Source organism: Bombus flavifrons, chromosome 1, assembly GCF_040668555.2.
Source record: "Bombus flavifrons isolate JBK064 chromosome 1, iyBomFlav1_principal, whole genome shotgun sequence".
Lineage (NCBI taxonomy): Eukaryota > Metazoa > Arthropoda > Insecta > Hymenoptera > Apidae > Bombus > Bombus flavifrons.
The window spans coordinates 13,261,045-13,285,602 of NC_138442.1; the positions used below are offsets into that span (position 1 = coordinate 13,261,045).

Here is a 24,558-nt window from a genome sequence, read left to right on the forward strand (position 1 = left end):
ATCGACCGACGTTCATGTCTCGGAAAGAGACTTCTTCTCGAGAGTGGAGTTGTGTCTTGTGCGTCGATGGTGTGTGTCAACGTGTCGATCCAGTCGCCTGTCTTGTCACCGCCGCACCCGCACCTCGATCAACGAGGCCTCGCCTAACATGCTCCACCGCCGACGCTCCGGCTGCTCTTCGCGGACGAAACTGAATGGTGCGCATCCTGTCGTTATCTCGTCGATAGTCTGCTCTTCTTCGTCGTCTGTGCCTCTGCAGGAGTTGCATCGTGCTAGTGTGTTCGACTCACCTAATCGCAGTGATTTCTCAAACGAGAGAAGAAGTACTTTGCACGCTTTTACGCGAAAGCGAACGAGTAAAATCATTTGATAATACGATAGCCGTGTATGTTTCGAACAGAGATATCTCAGTGACGTACGTCAGCTGATGACCAAGGCGTCGATGGAAAAATCGTGTCGCGTTCCAGTCGCTTCTTTCCCAAATCGTGTTCTGCCGTTAATCGCGCAACAAATCACCGAGACTCGAAACACCGATAAACCTCTATTAAGACCGTGAAATGTCACGATAAAATCAGATGCGAGACAACGAGCATCGAGTGTCCGTACAGCTGGTCGAACATTTTTACGACGTCGCCTTTCGCAGTAAAAAGACGCGTATTAAAGACCGCGAGGCTCGTGTAAACTGGTTAAAAGCTCGCGTACGTTCGACGTAGAAGCGTGGCAGCCGAGCTGTCACGTCCCGTCGAAATCGCAGATGATTCGCACGGTTCTTCCCTAACGACAGGCTAATGACCCTCGGATAACGAAAGGGTTCGCCTATGACTCGCTGCTGATCGTTACTACTTCCGTATCTCGGTGCGAATCCACCTCCAGTGTGTGTTTGTTGCCGTCTCGGGTTGTTCCACCTTCGTGTTCACACCTCCGTTCCTATCACCGCCTTTTATTGCTATCTATCGCGTGACGTGTTTCAATAAAACAGAGGCTCGTCCATACGTTCTGTTTGATTAAGTGAATTTTGCGCGACGGCAGTCGAGTGGAGTTCCATCGAATCGTCGAAACGGACAGACGATGTTTACAACGATATTTCGGTCTGATTCGATAGCATCACGCTGAACAACTGCCACTAGAAGGCTTCTGTAGTTCTGTTTGGTCCGAACGCGATTTCTAAATGGAACGGTCCCGTTGTTGGTTCGGGCTATTTTCGAGCGTCAAACCGGACGTCTGAAAACGTGTCCGTGGGCATCATCTCGGGAATAAATCGGTGCCGCTAACGAGTGGCCGGACAGAAATTTATGGCACGGCGAATCCCGATGCGGCGGAAGGCAGTTCGATAAATAACCTCGCGAGGGACGCACCGATGACGAGGGGAGGGCCGCGAGGACGAAGATCGAACACGTGGCTTATGCATCCGGGCGGTTCTTTCCCCGCGGATCGCTGGCCTTAATGAAGCGATTCCTATCGGTCAGCCAGAATCTGATAATTAAATCAACCAGCGGTCCGTCGCACCACGTCTGATATTAATTGAATCGTGATCGGAATCGATCTACCTCGTTTCGCAAACACGTTCGTCCTTATGACTCGGCCGTGCCACCACCAGTTTTAACTTTCTGATCGTCCTTCCGATTTCCTCGTCCACCGGCAGGGGGCTTTTAATCCTTTGCCGCCCGGCTTTCGGGAGTTACGCGTTCGCGGCAGCTCGTTTAATTGGCTGGACATCGTTAACGATGTCTCTCGATGGGACTAAGTTTTTGTCACGATTTGCCTTCCACTCGACTTCTCCAACGTTTAACGATGTCGAGCCTCAGCTGTCCCGGTAGTGTTTGCTAGAATGTATCGGTACCCAGCTTATAAAGTAACTCTTTTCTCTTTGGAGACGTACTCGAAGTAGCGAGACCTGTCAGTGTTTCAACGACTGGAATATTCGCTCGATGAGCTGGATCCGGTTTCGTTGAAAACTCGTGTTGGTTGCCGAAGACAGTGAGCATTTTGGTTTAGCCGATTCGCTTTCACCGGTCGCGATGATTTTCTCGGACAGGTGGTTCAACCGCGATCGATCTTTGAACGACGTTCTTCAGTTTGATTTCCTATGAATCGCTGTTCCAAAAATTCGTCGTACTTCACGGAGTTCTCGACGCGACTTTATTGAGTCGTTGTTAGCAGCGCGTTTCACTCGGCCACTTTCGTGAAATCGTGAATCCTTGATTGTCAGTTGTCGGCCGATAAGATCGAAACGCACGTCGCATAGGAATCGAGCGATAGCGTCCGATCGGAGAGGTATCGAGAACGGTCGTTGGAAGCGTTTCGTATCCAGCACCGGTCCAACAACGTTTCGAGGAGCCGCGAGAATAAATTCGTACGCGAGAGCCGTAGTGAAAGATCATGAGAAGATCGGCACGATCAGATAAGAATCGACGGTACTCGGGGGCTGATGGGTCCGTGACGATGAAAAGAGTCTTTGGAAATGCGTGTCGAGGCCGAGGCAGCCGCCAGGGAACCTCGTGGGAGGGGCCAAGCGATTCCTCTCCGACATCAGGAGGGTCCGCCGTCCGATTTCTCTTTCGCAACCCCCTTTACTTTTTCTCGAGAAATTCGGCTGACGAGCCGCTTTTATCAGGCTCGAGCGCGATCTGCCTCGATAATGTCGATTTCTAAGCGAACGTCGTTATCGTTTACGTCATTTTATATGAAACCCTTGTTTCTATAATTTCCAATGTTTATCCAATTTTATATCACAACGTTATAACGGATTAAACAAGAATTTTTTATTTATACTTGAAAGATCCGCGTCACGTTCGCATAATTCTGAACATACAGATTCTTAAAATCATGCAACCTGCGTTAATTTTCCTTGGTCGTATGAATATCGGAAAGGGGAGGAGTCGATAGGTAAGATTCTTTGAGCGAGAATCTACCTCAGCCCTCGAGATGATTATAACGCTAATAGTGTGCAGTGTGTTAATGTCGTAACTCGATAAGTCATTAAAGTAACAAATTGCGTTATTAACCCGGCTACGGTTAATTAAACGAGGCGAGGTAAACGGCAGAAAAGCGTCGCGGATTAATGGATCGGATTGCCGAGCCGCCGGTTAATAACGATGTCCGGTTGAATATCGTGATAAGTAGGTTGAAAATCGAGACGAAACGATTCGCCGTGTCGCGATCGTGCGTTAACGAACGAACGTATACGCCAGTGTCCCGTTCTCGATCCTCCATCCCGGGGTTATAACAGTGATTACGGTAATCACGTGGCGCACGCTCGATCCACGGCACCAGTAATCTGGTAGAAGTGATTGGCATTGCGTAATCGACCGCGATAACGCGATAATGTTGGTTAATAGCGCGCTGGCCGCGGTAATACGCGCAAACTGATACTTTAAGGGAACGTTAACGCGACCGTAGAGCTGCGGCTGCGAATTGGGAGAAACGTGGAATCGGATCGTGCTAAGTATACGTTGGGAAATTGTTGCGATAATAGGCTGAGTCTGGAGGAAACAAGGCATCAAGAAGCTGATATTACGTATCAATTAGTGTAGGAAGCGAATACATCGTCGTTTTCGGTGCTGTAGAACACGAAATCGATGAAATAAACCAGAGATTATGGAAAACTTTCGAAATTATTAACATACAAATGGCATAAAATATTCGAGCGCCTCGTGGGTGCACGCGACAACAAACTGCAAATCAAAATTCGTCGAAATAGGTAAACATGAAACGTCGACAGATCTTGCAAAAAGTTACGAAACCTTTGATGTAGAATTCGCATAAAGACGACGAACGATCGAACGTAAACGCGAAAATATGCGACTCTGGTGGGCGACGACGAAGCTCTCGGATAATTAAAAATGTACATAATATTCGGGGAGAGGGGAAGAAAATCGCGTGATTACGTGGGCGCTTATTTAGTGCGCGTGACCGCTCGTATCTCCGCGTGATCGCGCTCAGGCTTCAATAATTTCGGTGTTAATTAAACGTCGGTGCGTGGGTGCGCGGCGAACGCACGTCGAGAACGTTCCAGTGTGTTTTGTCAACTTTCACTGTCGCTTTCAGCCTTCTCGTGCGCTCCGCGTTTTAATACTCTCCCGATGATGGTTATTAAGCCCTGTCGACGAAAAGCAACGTCCGGTGGCGAAACTTTTGTCACGTCTTCGCCGTCGCCGCCACTACTGCCGCACGCATACTGCGATTGCGCGCCGCGTGGCGCATCGCTTTGCTGGCATGGATGTCTCCGGACACCGCGTCGGGTGTTAATCGACCAAGAAAGAGTGAATTAACTTTCCTTCTTTTTATTCGCAATTTACTTTTATAGTTGAAATTATGTTCGCATAGATGTCGTAGGGACATTGAATACGTTTCGAGAAATATAAGGTGTTAATTATGTGCGAGACTGATAAATCGATTCGTTGGTAATAGCGCGTAATGTCTTACACGAGCATCTACGAGGTAGGGACTGTTTACGTTTTCCATATAGGATAATTGATTGTCGTCGAGCTCTGACTATAAACGCGATACTTCAAGGTGGCAAGTTCTAGTCGTATTTTATCTTAATGGTAACGTTTATCGTTCTCGTAAATTACCGACTTAATTATACGATAGCTTCTTCGATATAACGTTTTCAAGATTGATCGATTTTCGACCAAAATTTCGCATAAACATGGTGAAGTCAGTGATTCGCGAGGAAAGCACCGCGAGGATTTTCCATGCGAGTGCCGACATTTTTTACCTTGCTTTCACTCCCCATGATTTTTCTGAATAGGCAGCCGCCGGGCAAGCGTATCTCTCACGTTTTCGAAAGTTCCACGAAGCGCCTCCAACCAGCCGTTTCCCGGCCCGTCGATAATTCACCGTAATTTCGCGGTGTGCAGCGGCGAAACGCCGCCCACGCGTCCAACTGACCCGAGCCAGAAACCAGATGGAAAAAGAAAGATGAAAAAACGAGAAGACAAACGAACAAGAGCGGAGGCAAAAAGAAAAAGAAGAAACGGAGCTGCCACCCTGAACTCTATTAATTTGAGACGATTAGGCCAGCTGATTCTTGCCCATCGCTAATTGCCCGCGCGCAGACCAAGGGCCAGAGATCGGGGATTAATTAAATTGAATTAAGCTTAATTAGCCGTGACCACTTGGACCGTGGTAGCGAGGTCGAGAATGCGAGCCAAGGACGCTTCACGGGATGGATGAGACGGAAAGATTTCGATGGACCGAAACGCTACCACGCCTGTCTTTCCTAATCGTCTCTCGGGTATTTCGCTCTTTCATCCTTCTCGTTTTTCTTTGCTCGTTCGTAGTTGACTGTGACAAGTCATGTCAGGGTATGTCATCGACTGGGAAAACGATTTTTCAATCGTTTCTGTCCCCAGTCGATTAACTTTGATTCCGTAGCTGTCACATATCAAATTATAGGTAGTAATTTCTGTTTAATGGGCGGAGCCTACTCGATCCACCGCAATTTTATTGTTCGCGCGGTGAGCGAGCTTACGCGACGCGATTCGTCATCACCGCGTCGATTAGGCGTAGTTATTAGCGAACCGCTTAGTCGAAAGGATCGCGCGAAACGCGACAGTCGCGCGGATAACCAGAGATACAGAGGTGAAATCAATTCTCGTGTACGTGCGCGCAACGGGCGAAGAGAAAACGCGCGTGAAATTCAAACCGAACGCCACGTCGCGCTGCAATTAAGAGGAAGCCGGGAGAAAGTGTTATATCACAACGACCGATTGTTTAAATGTTGACGATTAATTAAGCGACCGGCGTTTAAAAATGTAACCGCGTGCACACGCACTTCGTAAAAGTATCGAGGGACAAGCATTCCAGTAGAGGCAACGACGAAGACGAAGAAAAGAGTAGATTACGGTCCGCCGAGTACTGCGAATTTAAAATCCCCGAAGAAAATTATTTGCAAGTTTAATCCGTGTAACATTTTTATACCCAGTGTTTGAGGATTTCGAAATAACAGCAGTACTCGGACAAAAAGTGTCGATCGTCGACGAGACTCGTCTCGTCGGGGGAATCGATTTTCAAAGTCGATGCTTACAGGAACCGCCAACTATTGGAGCGTCAAGTATAGTGACGAGAAGCCATGTGAATTTCCGTCAGCGACATCGTTACCGAGACAAAAGGATTCTATCTAGTCAGTGTCCGTGGATAATCAGATCAGTTGTGATAATATGTGAAACTTAGTGCTCGTCGAGTGTTGGAATTATTGGTACGAAGATTCCGGTCTGTGACAGTGCTAAGTCGAAGGAAACATAAACCAACGATCGCGCCTCGATGACCAGAAGACTTATCAGTGAAATTTCGAAAGCATAGTAATATAAACATACACACGCGCGCGCGCGCGTGCGCGTAGTATATATTCGTACGTATAGGACAGAAAGAAGAAAGAGTTTATTTATTAAAAAATACCCATCAATCATGGTTACCTTGGACACGGAGCAGAAGCTCGAGAGGCAACATTGCGTGCGTCGCATGTGTGCCATTTGCAGACGCATCAAGCGCGACAAAGGTAACGTTCCACTAGATTTTTTCTTTAAAATAGAAAGAAAGAAATAGGTATTATGTTTATTACGTTATTCTTATATGATCGTAAAAGTTTCCACTTTTAAAACCCAACGCGAAAACAGACGTCGAATCTTAACATTCCACGAGAAATTTCATACGGGGTAGCGAAAGAATTAAACTGTTGACTGACAGAACGTTTCGCACAACTCCCGCAACGAAGGAAACGCTCGCCACTTTTTTTCTACCCGACCGTTGTCTTTCCGCGTTGCAATCCCATCCACCTGTCGGTGGTTGCGATAATTGGTGGCGATAGATGCGTTCCTCGGAACGCGTTGCTCCCCATGAGTCCCGGTACGTTCGCGGGAAACCGGGGAAAATCAGTACAACGTCCTGGCAAAAAAGCTACAATTCACGGTGAATAGAGAACGTCACGGAAATAAGTCATGAATTAGTAGTATAAACGTTCCGCTGCAGATTAACTCTGAGAAACTACTCATAAACGTTCTTAGATCATCGACGCGGAATTGTTATCTACGTATCTCTTCGTATTAACGTTACATACTATACAATTTAATGGTAACTTCTACCGTTCGTGGAACATTGAATTCGTTTCGCATAGATTTCCTCCGAGTGCTGTGTGCAATTTCGCTGCATCGCGTCAAAGTTCCTGGTTAAACCGGACAAGATGGTATCGAGCGCATGGTGACCGGTGTAATTACGAGATGCCAACGAACGTAGCCGAAGTGAGTTGGTAATGAAACGTCTCGAGACAGAGAAGTAACGTGGCCGTTTCAAACCATAATTAGAGTATTTTCGTTCGAGAATGAGGAACGAGAAACAAAGAAGGATTTCGCGCGAGATCGAGCCTGTCGGATTACGCGCGTTTAAAGAGTTACGAATGTATTCCAGACCGATCCGAAACTGGTTCGCTCCGGTTCCCTGTGGCCGGGCGTCCTCGTTGTTTCATGCAAATCGCTCGTTAGTCGAAACACCTGAAATTCCTGTGTAGGATGCGTACATTGTCCCGAAGCGTGCCCCATGGATTATTCATTCTCCTCGCGTTCAGCCGTCATCTCCAAGTTCCTCGACGAAGAAAATCCGCGGAATAGGATCTGTTGTTGATAATTAGGAATCTTCGCTCCACGGTTTTCCTTCCAGTTTGTAGTTTCGACTCTTCTTCCACGAGAATCTGACACGTTAGATCGAAGAGCAGGTTCGTTTGCAAACGCATCCTCAAAGAGGAGGGTGATTTCGCGACGTATCGCAAGCGATTATCTCGTCGGCGCAATTGAAAGATGGCGGCCCGACCTTCGACGTAAAATTAGACTCGTCCGTGCGTAAATCACCGAACACCTACGTGAATATTCAAATGTCGTGCTTTTATGCAGTTTCGGATCGATCGAGTGTGATGCAATTTTGTTGCTTTCTGCATCTTCCACTCTGAATATTCGCTGATTCGATCGTCCCGTATGACACAGTTAAGAGGCACTGGAGGACACGGACAACGTTTCGATCTAACGATTTTTAACCAGTTGTTCATGAAATGTCATTGAGAAACACGACGTTCCGGTTTGTAAAAGGGTCATTCATTGTAGTATCTCGTGCGAGAAATATGAATAGTCGACGACTTGACGTGGATGACACGATTCCGAAGAAAACTGCGTCGCAATAGCCGGATCGGTAGCGCCGATTTCATCAACGAAGCGCATCGTAGGTTGTCACGGCCCACGCGTGCCCTTCGTTCATTCACCAGCGCTTCCTCGCGTCTATCGCAATTACATTAGCTGTGAAACGAGTTGAAGAAGAGCACGAGCCACGTCTCTGGAGTGGGAGAACTCGACAGAAACGTCCGAACTCCAAACTAACGTGAAGCGTATCAGACGACGACACGCGTCGCGTTGCTCGACCCTCGATCACGAAGCCACACTTCGAACTTTGGAATAAATTAGAATACCAAAGACCAGAGGCGCGCTCCACCGAGAAAGGGTGATTTCGCAATCGCATAACCCGGTGAATGGGTCGCGATTTCATTCATCCATCGCATCGGCTGGAAGCGTTAGGAGCACGCGAGCACCTCACCAGCAACCTTGCTCTATGCCTAGGCAGTTATGGCAGGCGTGACTAGGCCGGAGGTTCCGATTATGATAAAGCGCGTGGGCTCGCCCACGCTCGCCCTTCGCTCGTTCATTCATAAATTCAGCTCTCACCGCGTGCCGCGAGCGCGAGCGAACCGGAGAGAAAGCTGAACGGTAGAAAGAGAGAAGCCGAGTCGCCGTCTACACGACACGCGCGCGTCTTTCGTTGCCTCTCGCGTTCCACCTTCTTGCCTCGCGACGAAGCCGCTTGTCCGCGGATCGTCCGCTCCTTTCGACAACCTCCCCGGTGTTTCTTTCCTCGACCACGTTATACCGTCGACCTTGTAACGTCGTGTCTGACTAAAAGGGTGAGATTCTATAAGTTCGAATCGTACAAGTTGTCTCGTTCGATGTTCGAACTTATTTCTTGAGTGGATGGTTGTTGATCTTCGTATGGACGCGTCCATGTATCCAACGATAACAGGATCGAATATATCCGTATCCGTCGACGAAGAAACTGCACGTCGGTAGCCGACGTTGATGAGAAAAACAAATGGAAAGTAATTGCTCGGACCTCACGCGGCGTGTTTGTACTAGCGACTCCTCTCTCGAACTACCCATCTCGCATCCCGCACAATGAAGACGCCATAATTATTACCATTATTATACTCATTCGACAGCGTGTCGGCACGTCGTTTCAACTTACCTCTCGTTCAAACATCAACGCCGCAGGAGAACGAGTACAAATAAACTTCAGGAAAAAGGGATACTTCCCTTAGAGGTGGAAGAGTCGTCACGTTCGTGAATCCTACCGTCGATCCGCTCGATTTCTCGGCTAATAAGAGATCATTATCTCAATGGTCGGCTAATAAACGTCAGCTGGGTGTCGCGTAGACCGCAACGCGTGATATAACGAGCTCGCGTCCCAGCATCACCGGTGTTACGCGGTCTTATCTCGCGAATTCCCTCGCGTAGTCGACAACCGCGTTCGAGTTGGCGCTCGCGTGTGCGCTGGTCTACACATCGACGAGGCCGCGGCGTGTGGTATCACCTCGAGAGCTCGCAAAGCCGCCGGCAGGTTTCCAAAGCGGTCTCGGAATCGGCGGATGATTATGCGGACCGGTCTATTTCTAGAAGCACCGAGTCGACGGACATACTAATTATTTTTTACCGGCTCGTTACCACTCGTCTTTGGCAACCGAGCAATGGCACCGGCCCCGACTCGCGAGGGAGAGAGGATAATAGAAGGGGTAAAGGACGTCGAGCGAGCGGCAAGGAACACCGGATTCGCGATATCCACCGCCAACCGGGTCTCCGACAAAAGAGAGAAACTAAGAGATTCGAGGGACATGGAGAATGTTCGCGATGGCTCTGTGTCGAAGTATAGCAATCGAGGCGTTGCAGGCGAGAGGAACGACAAGATAAATACAAATAATCCAAGATCGCGTTCGGCAGAATTAGTAGAAATTATCAATTCGGAGAAAAACCGTACGATATGCGTTACGTACGATCAGCCGTAAGATAATTATTTCCAACGTTCTACGATAAGAATTTCGCCAGAAATGAAAGACGAAAGAAGCATCGACGTGAATTTGATATCAGAGTGAGAAGGCAACAACTCCCATTCCCATGACTGTTACGCGGACAGACCTCGCGTCCTTCGAGCCTGCTGAATCCGACAAACTCGCTAACACCGCTCCGTTTTTCACCATTTTCGCCGTTCACTCCCAAACCGTCTCAGCCTTCCTACGATGTCCGATCAGTTGGAAAAGAGAGACGGCGGTGATCGAGAGACACCCGTCACCGCGAACGGGAGTTCTCTACGAGAGAAACAGAGAGCCGGATCGCGCGAAAAACAGACGGGAAAGAAGCGAAGAAAATAAGCAACGGGGGGCGTCGAACAGCTGGGAGGGAGGGGGAGAGAAAGAGAGAGGGCAGAGAGGAACAATTGACATTCTACGCGCACGTTCGATCGAGTCGACTCGCGACGACGGGGTCGAGGAGAAGAGGAAAAGGGTCCACGAAGAAGGGGTGCCTGTTGTGGATGGCTGTGGCCGACGGCGGTGGTGGTGACGGTGGTGAAGGGAGTGGGACCCAGAGGGGGGTAGATGCACGGTGGCATGCACCTGTGCATTGCCGCCATATACGACTCGAAGTTATGGCGTTTTTCTCAACGCTACCGGCGAGGATGTGTGGCTCGTACGTATACGATCGTATCTTAACCGGCGAAACCAACTCCATTTCTGGACGGCCGGCCGCAAACTACGCCTGTAAGCTCGCGAGACTCCGGGCTACGCCGTGAGGTAAATTAATTGTCCGCGAAGGTGTGCTCGACGCGGTGGCACGATGGACGAGAGACGAGGTGCGGCCACCGGGGCGGAGACAGTCGAAACTGCCGGTCGAAGAAAACACTAGAGAGAGAAAGAAAGAGAGAGAGAGAGAGAGAGAGAGAGTGGAAAAGAGACGGAGAGGGGCGAAGGAAAAAAAAAGGAAACGCGGGTAACGACGGAGTCTGCCTCCTTTATGTTTATTAGACACGCCAGCTTGCCCACGCGGCTCACTGCCAACGCCGTTTTTCTATCCCGGTCGCGCAACACTGACCGGCCGGGTGTCGTTTTCGTGCCGACGCCTTGCTTTTACATTGTCTCGATTCACCGTGGAAATCGGGTTCTTATCGTCTGTCGAATTTCAGACATCACTGCAAAAATCGATTATCAATTTATACAATTATTTGATTTTTCCGAGAAAAATTTCTCGAAGAGACGAAGATCGTTGTAAAAACGGCTGTATCGTTGCAAAGATATACAAAGCGTTATAAAGTCGAGTGGAACGTCGACGAGACGCTACGTTTACTACGACATTACGCGTAATACGCGAGCACCAGCGTTCAGTGAAAAAAGACGACGAACGTCAAACTGAACACTGAAGCATTCCGGAGAAAACTCCTGTCATTCGATAGAAATCGACGGTTCAGAATACCTAGTACCCCTTCGAAAGATATCGATATATCGACTCCTTGAGACTTGTTCTCCACACCTATTTTATTAGAATAGAAGTTGACTTATCGCTACAGAGACCAAGAAAGAGAAGATAGAAAGAAAAAACCTATAAATCAGCGACTGCCTATAAAGCTCAAACTTGTTAAAACGATGTCGCGGTGGGGCTGGATGCCACGTGTCCGCAGCAAGGGAAGATCGGCCGTGTCAGCGACGACGCGGCGAACGCGCCTACCTGGCGTGTGCCTCTTCCCGATGCGGCGCGACCTGCGCGCTTGTGGGTGTAACCAGTTTCCGTGGGCTTAGCTGTCAAACCCACGTGGGCCGCCCACGCTGGCCAGATATATTACCGCGCTGCGAGAGAAAGAAGACGAGGAGATGCGAGGACGCGGGGCAGAGGGATCGTGGAACGGAGAGAAGGACGAGAAGGAGGGAACAGCCGACAGGGAAGAGGCGAGAGAAATCGTTTCTTCGCGTGTGTCGCAAGGGAAAACGGCCTGGACGCGATAAAACTGCGTAATTAACGTCCAACTGCGGGATTTTGGCTTCGCGAAATGTTTGTGATGTTGCGTTGCACCCGGATTTCTGACGAAAAGCTAAGAGGAAAGGAGAAGGGAAAACGAAGGCAAAATAGAAATTGCGCGATAACAGAAGAAGGCAAGAAGTAGAAGAGGCGGGAAGTACGACGATTCATTGGAAAATACAATATGCGTAAGTTGTGTATTCTTGGTGGAGACGCCGAAGAGGCTGACGAGAGTCAACAGAGATAACAGAAAGAAGACAAAATGAAAGAAGAAGAAAGAAAAACGATGCGGCGGGAACGTGAGGAGAGACGCTTCTGAAGCGAGAGACGCGGCTTGCGACACAGGAAACAGTTTCACCTGGAGGGATGGCAGCCAGCATCCACGTTGTTGCTGTACGAGCTACGGAGAAGAGGAGAAGAGAGCGAGGTTAAGTAGGCACGTGGGTGTACGGGATGCATACAAAGGCGCTTTTATGAAGCGTGTTTTCCTCAGCTTCGATGGAAGCCTTTCTGTACAATTAAAGGAACCACTCGACTGCGTTTCGCGTTACCGCAAGTTGCATAAACCGAAAACTTCTTTGGGTTTTTTTTCACAACGATGATTCAGAGACGATACGCAACGAGAAGAATCACGCGCAATCGCAATCGTCTTAATGCCAAAATCCCGATCGAAGTAAACAGCATCGTTCCCATTTTCACAGAGATGATTCACTCGTGTAGGGTGAAGGATAAAAACGTAAACTCGGTTTTCGTCGCCTCTGATCGCGCGTATATTTTAGCGTCCGTATTGTGTTTCCCCTATAATATACCTGTCGTTTTTACGGTGTTTTTCCAACTCGATGTTCGCTCTAAGAATAAAACGCCTCATTAAGCGGTGCGCGCGGTCGTGTTCGAGAATCAAACGCAACCGAGACACTCCGAACCTTGGGGGTTATTTTCGATGCCCGGACACGCTTGGAAAACATCGGCCATTCTGGAATATTCGTACTTCGTTCGCTATACACGAATGTGACAGTTGCTGGCATTGACGCCGCGTATCAATGGAATCTTTCGTTCCCCGGGTGGAAACTGCAAACTACCTAGGTGGAACGCAACGATTTAACGGTTACGAAAAAGCAGCAGGCGGAAGAGGTCTTGCGGTATTCGAGAAAGATAATCGGCTAATTACCAAAGTGAAAACGTCTGGCTGGCTCGCAAGCCAGCATTTGTTCGCGTCCCGCGTAACATATAGCTACACGAGACGCTTTCCGTCGATTCGTTTCGCGTGACTCGTCGATTAATATGCGTTCAGGCCAACTTTCGCCCGTGAACAGCCCCGTATGCATGAACACACGAACACGTCGGCACGTTAATGGCAGGTGCGTGCTGCGTAAAAACGTTGATTTACCGGCACGATAGTAAACTAACGACAATACGTTTGAAACAATGCCAATGAGCCGAACACCGGCGTCGACCGGTTTACACATGTAGTAATTACCATAACACAGGTAACCAGAGTTTGCTCTGTCTACCAGAGATTATTCGGACTCGCTTAGACGATCCTCCACGAACATCCCACGAAGCGGATCGTTATTTCGATTTAATGGGGCATTAAGATCGGTCGTTCATAAGCCATTGGTTGCGAGCGTCGAACGAATTCTTCGTGGGTGACGATGTTAGCAATTTGGTTGACATCGCGATAGAATTAGAACGTGTTTATCGTCCCATTTTTTACATCGACGAGCGGAAAAGAATTCGAGGAACCAGATACACGGACATTGAACCGTAGCTTTCCGCAACGAGTATCTAATAAAAGACAGCGACAGCTTGCGAAGAAATTACGTTTTAACCTGGTTCGACCGAAATTTTACGTTACAACGTCGCTCACGCGCGACGCATTAAACTCTCGGAAAGCAGTGGCTACAAAGCGACCAATTACCGGCGATCATTTGTAAACGGACGCATAAACGTCAGCCGGCCATCGTCTGCGTGCTTGCGTACTTCTGGAAAAAGTGCGACGTCTTAATCCGTTGTTCCACCATGGGGCAATTAAGGGTGTCGGATCAAGAGCACCCAATGATCCCACCAGTGGCGCGCCATTTTCGAGAATCCATGCTCGTCGTACGAGTCATCGCAGCGGCGTCTGCCGCTCGTAAATTCTCCCCGAAATTCTGAAATATCACGATCCCTCGGTATATCCTTTCTTTTTCTTCCTTCGCTCTTCGTTTTTTCTTTCTCCGATGCATCGACTTTCTCTGTCTCTCTACTCCAGAACCTTTTTCCTTGGTTGCACGCACTCTCGCGCAGCCTCCTCCAGTATTTTTAATCCCTCGCCTCGGTTTCTTTCCGCTCCTCCGACGACCCACAGGACGTTGCACCACACGCGTGCGTGCACGCACGTATGTATATCGGACGCGACGCATGCCGAACGCGGCTGCACGCCACCACACGAGACAGAGTAACACACGAGTTCGTGTGTCCGATGGCTGATCCTCGGCTGTGCCTATCCTCTTCCCACTGGAAACGGGGTTAACAACACCGAAATCTATTTATTTACCGGGATAAATCACCGGGAGCTTTACGAGTGAGCGTATATTACGCAAATCGTAGCGTTATATCAATCGGCGGGTGTCCTCCTCCTCCTCTCCCTTTGCCCCGTTCCTGCCACGCACCTATTGCCAGACCACTCGTTGCTTTCCACTCGACCGCTGTCGTTGCCACTTCTTCTTCTTCGTCGTCGTCGTCGTCTTCTTCTTCTTCTTCTTCTTACGCTTCATTCCTGCTTCTTTCGCGCACGGTTTCGACCAGTGCGTTTTTTGCCTCTTTTCTTCGCAGGAAGTCGCGATGTTTTGCGATCGTCCAACTTCACGCCTCCTTCCCTGCCCCCCTCCTTCCCTACTTCTTTCGAAGAGACACACGCGTCCGCGACGTGCAATGCCACGTTTAATTAACCCTTCATCGTTGTGACAATTTCGTTCAGGGTGACGCATTTATGGCACGAGAATTGATACTTTTCCGACAGCCACTCGTTCGACGAAATCTTGTTTTTCCTAGTCCAGCGCGGTAAGAGTGTCTCGGTTTTTGCGTGGGTCGCTCGTAACATTCGTAACCAGCGAACAGAGAACGAACGAGTCTCGCAATATTCCAAGTTGCAGGCCGTTTCCTAGGTTAAAGAGAGATGCTTCCTACGAAAAGGCTCGATTAACGTGTATCTACCGAAACGAAGGAAACACAGTTGTGTAACATTCAACGTTATAAAACGCATAGAAATATTTACATATCTCTGTGCGTTTTTTCAATAATTCGCGGTACATGCACATATGCTAACGAAGTTTTTCGATTAAAATCTACAGAACCGAGTAATGCAACTTAAGACCTGAATCGCTATAAACTCGGTTTGTCAAGTTCTACGTACTGAAAAACGAGAAAGAAGGTATATATACATATAATCGCCGAATCTACCCTCCAGTACGGAATCACCAGAGTCGAAGCATTTCCTCGGGCCGTTCGCGTAAGGTATAAACGCTTCCCATTTAGCTCACGGGCCTGGGCCACCAGGGTGGAACGCGACGACAAAAAAACCGTGGATGGTGAAACGGTATGAGAGTTTCCCTGGTGCACCGGGGAAAGAAACGCGAAGGAATTCGCCAAGCTGGCGAGACCAGGCAGAAGGAGAAGCGTTACGAAAGACAAGTGCGTACATCGATTAGAAGGCGTATCCAGTAGGCGGAGCGTGCTAACGCCGTGTTAAAGCTCGCGTACCGCTAATGTACACAAGGTTATATCGTTGTGTGCAGCTCGCCTATAAAAGCGATTCACGCTCTCGCGATCGTGCACACTGCTATCTCGCGAGGAATTGGCGACGATCGATAGTTGCGCGATTCACTTTGTTTATCAGAGTCGTCCTGATTAATCTATGATTACGATGGACGTCTGTCCTAAATTATGAATGCACGTATTTCGGTCTTCAGATGTTTCATTCCTCGGAACACACATCCCCTGTAATCGTAACCTTATGTCGACGAATGACGATAAGATTGATCGCCACTCAAAGCGCAACCGCGTTATCGCACGAAGGGAAAAGGAACGTCGAAAGGGTCGTACATTGTTGTAAAACACGCATCGAGGAACGTTTATCCCTGAAGAATTTGATTGGTGGCTGGGTGTCCTCGCGAGGACTCGTTTCAGATAAGAAGATTCCCCTCTGAAAGATGATTTACGGCCGCTATAGCTTGTTTTTGACCTGGGAATGTGTTTTCCCGAGATTACCGCGAATTACGGTTTCGCCGTATGGTTTGCGATTGTTTGCTATTGTTTCTTTCAGAGTTGTAGTAGAGTCATGGTTATTGAGGATTCGCAGGAAGAACGATCTATTATAGGAGAAGTACGGGGAAGTCGAGCAAACTCGGTGTCTTCGAAGCATCATCAATTCTCGTGCCATCGATTCAGATAGCCGACGGTGAAACGGTTGAGCATAACCGGCTGCAGTACCGTGTTATTTATTATCGTTCGTAAGGGAGACGTCTCTTCCTTGATACCGTTCAACGGATGAAGGTTGTACGCGATAGTGAAATGAAAAGCGATGAATAAACGCTGAGACGTTTTGGAATATCCAGACGTGTCTGCGATGGTTTCCTGGAGTTTGGTTTTCAACCTGAGGATAAATTATCGATATTCGGAAATATCAGAGTTGCCTTTCGAATTTAACTGAATTTTCTACTCGAACTTTTTATTGCGCACAGAAACCAACAACTCGGTTGATGTTTGACGCAAGCACGTGCGCGCGTTCTCCAGCCAGCTGTGCGTCCAACCGGCCTCAGACAATGGCGGGAAATGCGTCGCTGAAAAATTCAGCCGGCCACCGATAAATTCGCGACGCGTCGCCTCGAATTTTAATTAGTCTACTCGTGACGCTAAACCGTTCTCGATACAACGATTCGTGGAACTTTCTCCAAACGAAGTATTTATCGTTTTATCAGGCAGCGTATTTTTTGCAATTTCGAAACACGTGAAAGTATTCGAAATCACCGTGTACAACGACGTTCGTTACGTCGTGCGTTGATACTTGCCTTGTACGTTGGCTTGTACCTCTGATACGTTACGGTGGTGTAGCTGTCTGGTGTCGGCTCGATTAATCGTGGCTTAGAAAAACAAGGGATATGCGTAATTGGCTTCAAAAGCGTTCACCTGTTCCGACGCGCGTGCGCGGGATACCATTCGACGAGGCGATTATTTTCTAAACAAACGTCTCTGTTTTTATTCTCGTCCCTCATAGCCGCATAAATCATATTCCGTCCGTGGGTTAGAGGAGAGCAGGCTCGAGCAGTCAATTTCTTCGGAGGCGTCTCATTTTTTCTCGCTACGCTTGTGACTTCATCGGGAAACTTCCTCGGGCGTGAGCGCGCGTGCTTGGAAATTATTTCTTATTTCTCTCTTTGCTTTTTTTAGATCTTAAAGTTATTCGATTATAGCCATCCTTCTTTTTACGCGGCTGCTGGTTGTCTAAGAAAACAGGGCGTTCGTTACCGGCGGCGAATAAATCAAAACTCGCTCGAACGATTCTCCTGCATTCTCCCGAAGAATTATTTTTGTTTTGCGACGCATCGAGATACGGCCGATTTAACGAACGGCTTAGGAGGAAACGAGGCTTTTGAAAAAACATCTAGTCAAATTCATTCCGACGCTCTTTGGATTTGGAAATAGATTGCTTTCGCGTGGTTTATTCGCGACTTGTGGTGTGAGAAAAAAAATCCACTTCGCCATTGAGACGACCGTGAGACAAAACACTCAGAGCTTTGTCGTTCGAACGATTAATTGGTCGCTTTATGGTCCTTTGGCAAACTCTGGACGTTTATTTTTTTTTTTATATATTTTGAAAACAGATGGAACAAGACGAATAACGTCGAAATTTTTATTTTAGAAAAGGACAAGTTTAAGAAGAAAGACGTTAAGAAATATAATTGTTTAAGATCTGTTCGATGAATAGCGCGTAGAGGATTGGGACATTTCCTGTTTCGAATAATCTCTGGAGACGGAACTAAGTCGGCTCTCTAAATCGTCTTCTGTCGAGGCGCACTGGTAAACGAGCATGGTCTATTTTACGGCTAGGAATAGTCGAAACGCGACAACGAGTGGAGACAGATGAGGAAGAACTGTGAAATGCGAAAGGACGAGAAACGGTGGATAGAAGAAACTATGTCGAGAGAAGGGACAAGAGTTCTGTGCCGTGATCTCCGGGCCTAGTGGCTTTATTTATACCCAAAGCTGCCGTATTATTGGATCACCCCCGCGATTCTGGCCAACTTATGCGTATCTTATGCCGCTCACGTGCTCCTCTTTTCGTATCCTCGATGGCCGCCCGACTTCCGTCATGCTGTCTCGAGACGCGTAACCTCCTTCGATAAGACGCATAATAATTTCCAATTGTACTATTCTCCTGTGTAACTCTTCTGATTGAAAAGTCAAGCTTTAAAATTAGAAATTTCACACCACTAAATTCATCTGTCGTCTCATCCGCCTTTTCTTCAATGATTTTCTTCTTCGCGTCGACCTCTTAATGACTTCGACGTAAACGCAAAATAGCACGTTATGAAATCGTGATTAATGCACATCTTTTAAATTACACACCAGAGAATAATTCGCCGTGTGGCCATCGACCATCGAATAAATCTGTAAGCAACGCGCTACAATGTGGCCCAAGAGCCTTTAAAATCCGTCACTTGTCACACAAGCGATTTATCGAACCACTAAATCTGCTGCGCGCCAGCTTTCCCAACGCGCAAAGTATTTTTTCCCTACGAGTTCCTGCGAGTGTTCGCGTTCCTCCTCCATCAGGGCTGGCCCCTCCGATGACCCGTAAAACTGTCGCTGGTCATGCAGTCAATTCCCTTTTCACGGTTCCGGCGTGAAGCCGCGAGAAGCGTGGCGGCAATTTGTAAGATTAATCGTTGGAGGACTACCGGCGAAAATCGGGGTCAAAGTGGCGCAAAACCACGATATTTATGGGATCGTCGGGAGAAATCTCGCCTCTTCTGGAACTCCTTAACACTTTAACGCCGTGCTTAGGATTCCTGCCGGTTTGATTTATCTCGTGCTGTATCCCGTCGTAAAACGAGCATACGATGGAAGATCGTAAACCTGGCGACAACGAAGTCTTCAGAACTTACACCTCTGAATGGTTTCAAAAAGTGAGTCGTTCTTCCGCTACACGAATGAAATCTGATGATCCGCCTTACAATTTATAACCTATCTACTTACGACAACACTTTAGTTTGTATAAGCTTTTAGAAGCTCTCAAGATGATTTATCGCATTCGATCCATAGGATATAAAAAAAAAATTGATACTCGAGGAAACTATATCCTCGAATGATATCTTCGTTCGAGGTATTAAAAGGTTATCTGTTACAGATCGACGAAAAAATAGCTAGAAAATACGATACTCGGCGAGAATTAACGAACAAGTATCGAGGAATCAAGTTGTAAATATAAAAGCTCATTTGCCAGTAATCTTTCAAACGTATTGCACTCGGGCAAGGTGGACCCGAGGCGATCGAAAGGCGCCCCTTTCACGAACGAACGTACGAGCCTCGTGGGCATTGAATTTCAACGGGTGCAATACAGTTTATGCGACAGCACGAATTAATTCCCCTGGCAGAAGGTTTAATTCCGATCGACAGCTGTGTCAGCGATCTGCCGGCTCTCTCGCGCGTAATTACTCTTAACCACTCTAATTTACGTCTGGTAATGACGCGGTTAATGATCGTAATCTTTCTCCCTCGTTCGAGGCGACTTATTTGGACGTACCGCTTCAGGCTGCAACAACTTTCATGGACGTTGTTGCAGTTTTCAATTTCAAAAACACCACCATTCTCACTCGAGATTAACCAATCGCATCGCGATGATTGATATCAGCAAATAGCAAAAGATGAATTTGCCAGTTAGGCAAACTCAATTCTCATACGTTTTGAAATTGACGTATATTCATCATTTTGCTGGCCGTTGTTTATTTCAGCAGAGTGACTGAGATCTCTTTACGTTACTTCACGAATAAACAATATTTAAACCAAAACTTAAGAAAAGCAGGTTTAAACTAAAACTAAACTTAGTGTAGATCATTTTAAGTAGAACATTCTAATCGAAGCGAACAAACTTAAACGATGAGAATATTTCGCTTGTACAGTTGTAACATTTACGTACAATTTTCTCTTCCCTTTCCTTTTTCCTACCATTCATCTCCTTTTTACGCTAGGATCCTAGCCATCGATGTAAAAATGAATACCAGTAGTGTCCACCGGAACGATCACCTCCGTCGTAGGGGAGTAAGGCGTAAGGCGTAAGCAACGCGATCGGTAGATTCACTTGGCAGGAATGCAGCAAGCGAATTTGCATTCTATGCATTGCGTAAATGCTTATAGAGTGTAGCTCCCGTAACTTGCAGCTACCTCAAACCCCCTTAAACCGTGCAATTAACACGACGAACCAACACGGCGACCCCAAGCATCTCTGCAATTCTTGGCACGAAATTCTGGAAAAATGAGCGACTCCCTTTGTTTCCCGATGCGCATTTACAACGAAACGATAATTAAAAGCCGATAGATTAAACCAAAAGCATTGAACAGAACGTATGTACAGAATGCTCAAGATGAAAAATGAACCGTTATGTCACAAGTAGACGCTAGAAGTGTAAGTATAAGTGTTTCCATTCCTGTTAACGTATTATAATCACGCGTAAAGTGTTTGTTTCATAATAGAAAAAGTGATTTATGCGATGATTAAATCGTACAATATGTTAACTCGAGATACCACACGAATTATATTGGCATTCAGCCAAAACATCGACGGGCATTTCGCGAGAAATTTTTCTTACGGAAAGTGGCGCGTGGAGATGAGTGCCAATGCTTGATTACGTTTAGTACCGTTGTTCGTGGCGATTCTCCGTCGCAAGGAACAACGATGAAATCTCCGAGAAATGCGAAACATCGCTGGAATCCGCGTGCCACCCTGACAGCCGAAGCCACGAGCCGCTGAGTCGCGAGCTGTCGGTCCACCGGGTACATGGGACAACTATGCACGTGCACCGCGACACCGAGGGAGAGCTGTCCCGTTCCGTTTCGTTCAGGGTATCGTTCGCCAGCCTGTCCACCTCCGCCTCGTCCATCCGCTCGTTAACGTCCATCTTCACGGTGGAGTCGCATACGCACCGCGTTCTGACTTCCGATGACCTCCCGCGATATTTCATCGACTATACCTCGAGGGCGTGGTTTCTCGAGAACACAAAATCGATTATCCTGTTTCACGATATTTCCTTCCTGATATTTATATTTCTACTCGTAATTTTTCTTCGTCGCTCGAACTTCAAATTCACCGCTAAATAATTGGAGAATCGTCGAAAGGAAGAGGTTGCTTGGTTTCACTTCGTGATAATGTTGAACAAGTTCGTTTATTTCGAAGCTCCGCGTGCCATCGACGGGTCGTAACTCTTACCTTTGTTACGATTCTCGACGTCGGCGCGCGACTTAATTAAGAGAAGCAAACACAAATATGCGGCTCTGGCTTTCTCATCGAGCACCTACCAGGCGAAGATGAAACGCGATACCGAATTAGAAACAACTGTGCCCATATAACGATACAAGAAACGTTGGCTCAGTATTTGGCGCTGTGTATTTTGGCACTTGCATCTAGTAGCCGTTTTGGTCGTTACCATTTGTCTTCTGTGGACCATGATACTTTCAGGACCGTCCCAGTTCCCCGTTTTCTGTATATCTTTTTCCATTTCGTTGATCCATCGCCTATCCACTCGATTATTTATAGCGAACCTCGTTCAATTTTACGCAAACAATTACGACATAAACAGTTAAATACTGGTCGATACACAATCTTTTACATTAAAATCAAACGCTATAGAACGTTTTCTTGATACAAGTTAGAATATATCAGAAATGTTTCGCAATTCAGTGCACGAAGCTTACGGGAGAAACTAAAATTCGTACGTCTCCAGCATCACGTGACATGGAATTCCAAGCACCGAGATAATTTTTTGGCCGAATTTCCTAGTCGAAAGGCAGACGTCGAAGAATGCGTTGGCTCGCGCGTACAATGACCGATCCGCGAATTTCTCGGCCACCAGGAGAAATATGCAATCGCGCGCATAGTTACGCGCGTTCCACGCATGATTGTCAGGATCGATAGCGAGGATACGATCAGGAATGCTCATTAGGCGATAGGATTATCGCAAATTTTTTTCTGACCAACATCTTACGCCTTAATTGCTATCCATCCGCGACCATAAATTTCAGCGCACGGACATGAAGGTCGTTGTTGATCGGTTAATAAGTGAGAACTTGTTCGCTTAAGGATTCACGCGTAGCGAGATAAACGTAAGAAGTCATTACGTAAAGCTAATGATGATTTTGTAATGCAACTACCAAAACCAGTCGGTCTTCATCCTTAACGTTTCGTCCATCACAATATTCCATTCACGCGTACAGATCGTGCGACCAGATCTGTAATAACGTTATCGAGAAAAATTCCGCGCTACTTTTTCCCAAACCATCCACCGGCGTCTTTAATAATTTTTCAATCGTTACCGTGTACATTTCATTTCGTTCGCGCTCCATTTTAGTTCAACTAAAATGATATTGAAATGAAAGGATTCATCCAGCAAGAAGTCCTCGCTTTTCGAACAGAAACTGCTGAAGAGTACCTAATAGCTTGAGCGCAGCGTCGAAACGCGGCATGAGCAAGGAGTGGACATTATAAACGGTGGATTATTCGCAGTCGGATACGTCGAAGTCAGATATTCGCGGTGGATGGACGAAAAAACTGACCGCGAAGGATCCCCCTGGTGCGGCTATGTCTCGCGACCAATAAACCGAATGGGGTAGACATTTTTCTCCGGGATACAGACTGCTTTGAATTCAGATTGCGCGGCCATGCGGCCCGCGGTTTTGTTCCTCTTACGCCGGCAATTTATGCAATCTGACCCGCGCGTCCTCCGCGTATTTATAACCAGGGGCCCTTTGTGTGTTAATTTGTAGCCGGGCCCGCGATCCACGCCACGCTCGCTCGCTCTCTTCGTGCTCCTCGTCGACCTTTGATCTGCGAACCCAAGCGGCGAACGACCGCCGGCTCCGGATTCCCGAATCACGATCCACCGTGATCGCCCCTTAATTAGCCGACCGCCAAATCGCCGCCGAATCGCAGCCGGACGCTGAACTCATTCGAAACTCGTGTACGTCTCATGGATGACGTCGAGATCCCTGATCTGTTCTCGTGACACGTGACTAGTAATAACTGGCGCGAATGGATTTGTTTTTCGTCGAAAATTGTTACATACGAATATTTGGATGCTGGAAATTGCTTGTTTCCTTAGGTGGAAAAGAGGTGAGGGATACTCTATGTTTAGAACGTGAATTGGTCTTTGCAGGATTATTGCTTAAAGCAAGATATACAAGTAGTTATTCACCTATATTTAAGCGAAGCAAGAACCGTAAAACGAAGTGACTACATGGTATGTTTATGTTAGGGCGATAAGGAAAACCATTGATTCGGTTAGATGTATACTTGTGTCGTAGCCAAATAAACTCCACGAAAGATTCAGCCCAAAACCTCTCGACTTTACGATCGCCATTATGTCTTTTAACTTATCACGCTCAACATCCCATTCTAAACGAAAGAAACTCAAACTGACACTTGACTTGTCCGTAGCATTCGAGAATCGCCAGTTTCCAGCGAACTTTCCATGTAGCCGTACTTGAAACACAGGTAGCTGCCGGCATGAAAAACGCCGCTGCGCCGACAATACGGTACGCAAATCCCGTTACGCCTGGTATCCGGCTGGCGTGTCCGGGCCAGGAGCCACGTATCTCGAATATTCGTGTATCGAGCAGGATGATAACAAAATGAAAGTTCGAGTAATTTATGTAAGCACGCGTGGCGTGGCGCTCTTTAATTATCGAGCCCAAAATTAGCGTCGCGCGGAAGCACGTGAAAAATACACGCGTGCGGTGGTCCAATTAACCACTGGAAAGAAGGGATCCCTCTTTTCCATCTCTCCCCTGTGCTCACTTCTTTTCCTTTTCTTTTTTTTTTTTCCTCCGACCCCACCGAGTCACGCCATATGGAACAGCTTAAACGGCATGCGGAAAGAAAATATTGGCTACCGAGAAATGGCCACGCGGCCATCACCGATCGACTTTGATCATACGATTTTTATAGAACGAGCTGTTGCTTGCCAGTGAAATTCCGCGGCTGTTCCATGGAAATCCTCGCGATCTGAGGTAAACTCGACTGATTTCCGTAAGAGTGCAACGATTCGATAAGATTGCTTGTCGTTTTCGAGATGCTGCGAGATAAAGTACTATCCGAATAACTCGTTGAAATTGATATAAGCGTTTAAGTTGTGACGAAGATTGGTTATTCGTAAGATGGAACGGGTTAATCGGATATAGGAATCGATAGTTAAATGGTCGAGATAAGCATCGAATT

General features: G+C 47.3%; 1 protein-coding gene across 7 annotated transcripts in view; it reads left to right on the forward strand.

The window, feature by feature from the left end:
• LOC138187422 (myocardin-related transcription factor A) overlaps window positions 1-24,558 on the forward strand; it is a 299,722-nt gene that overhangs the window by 261,551 nt on the left and 13,613 nt on the right. The window contains exons 1-2 of one of the 7 annotated variants that reach the window (XM_069128646.1): window positions 2-197; window positions 6,034-6,502. The exons of 5 other annotated variants lie outside the window; for them this stretch is intronic. In XM_069128646.1, the coding sequence (XP_068984747.1) occupies window positions 6,412-6,502 (91 nt within the window). In that variant the 5' untranslated portion in view covers window positions 2-197; window positions 6,034-6,411. Of the gene's footprint in view, window position 1; window positions 198-6,033; window positions 6,503-24,558 lie in introns of those variants that run through there. One more of the 7 variants, XM_069128735.1, reaches the window with a different exon arrangement.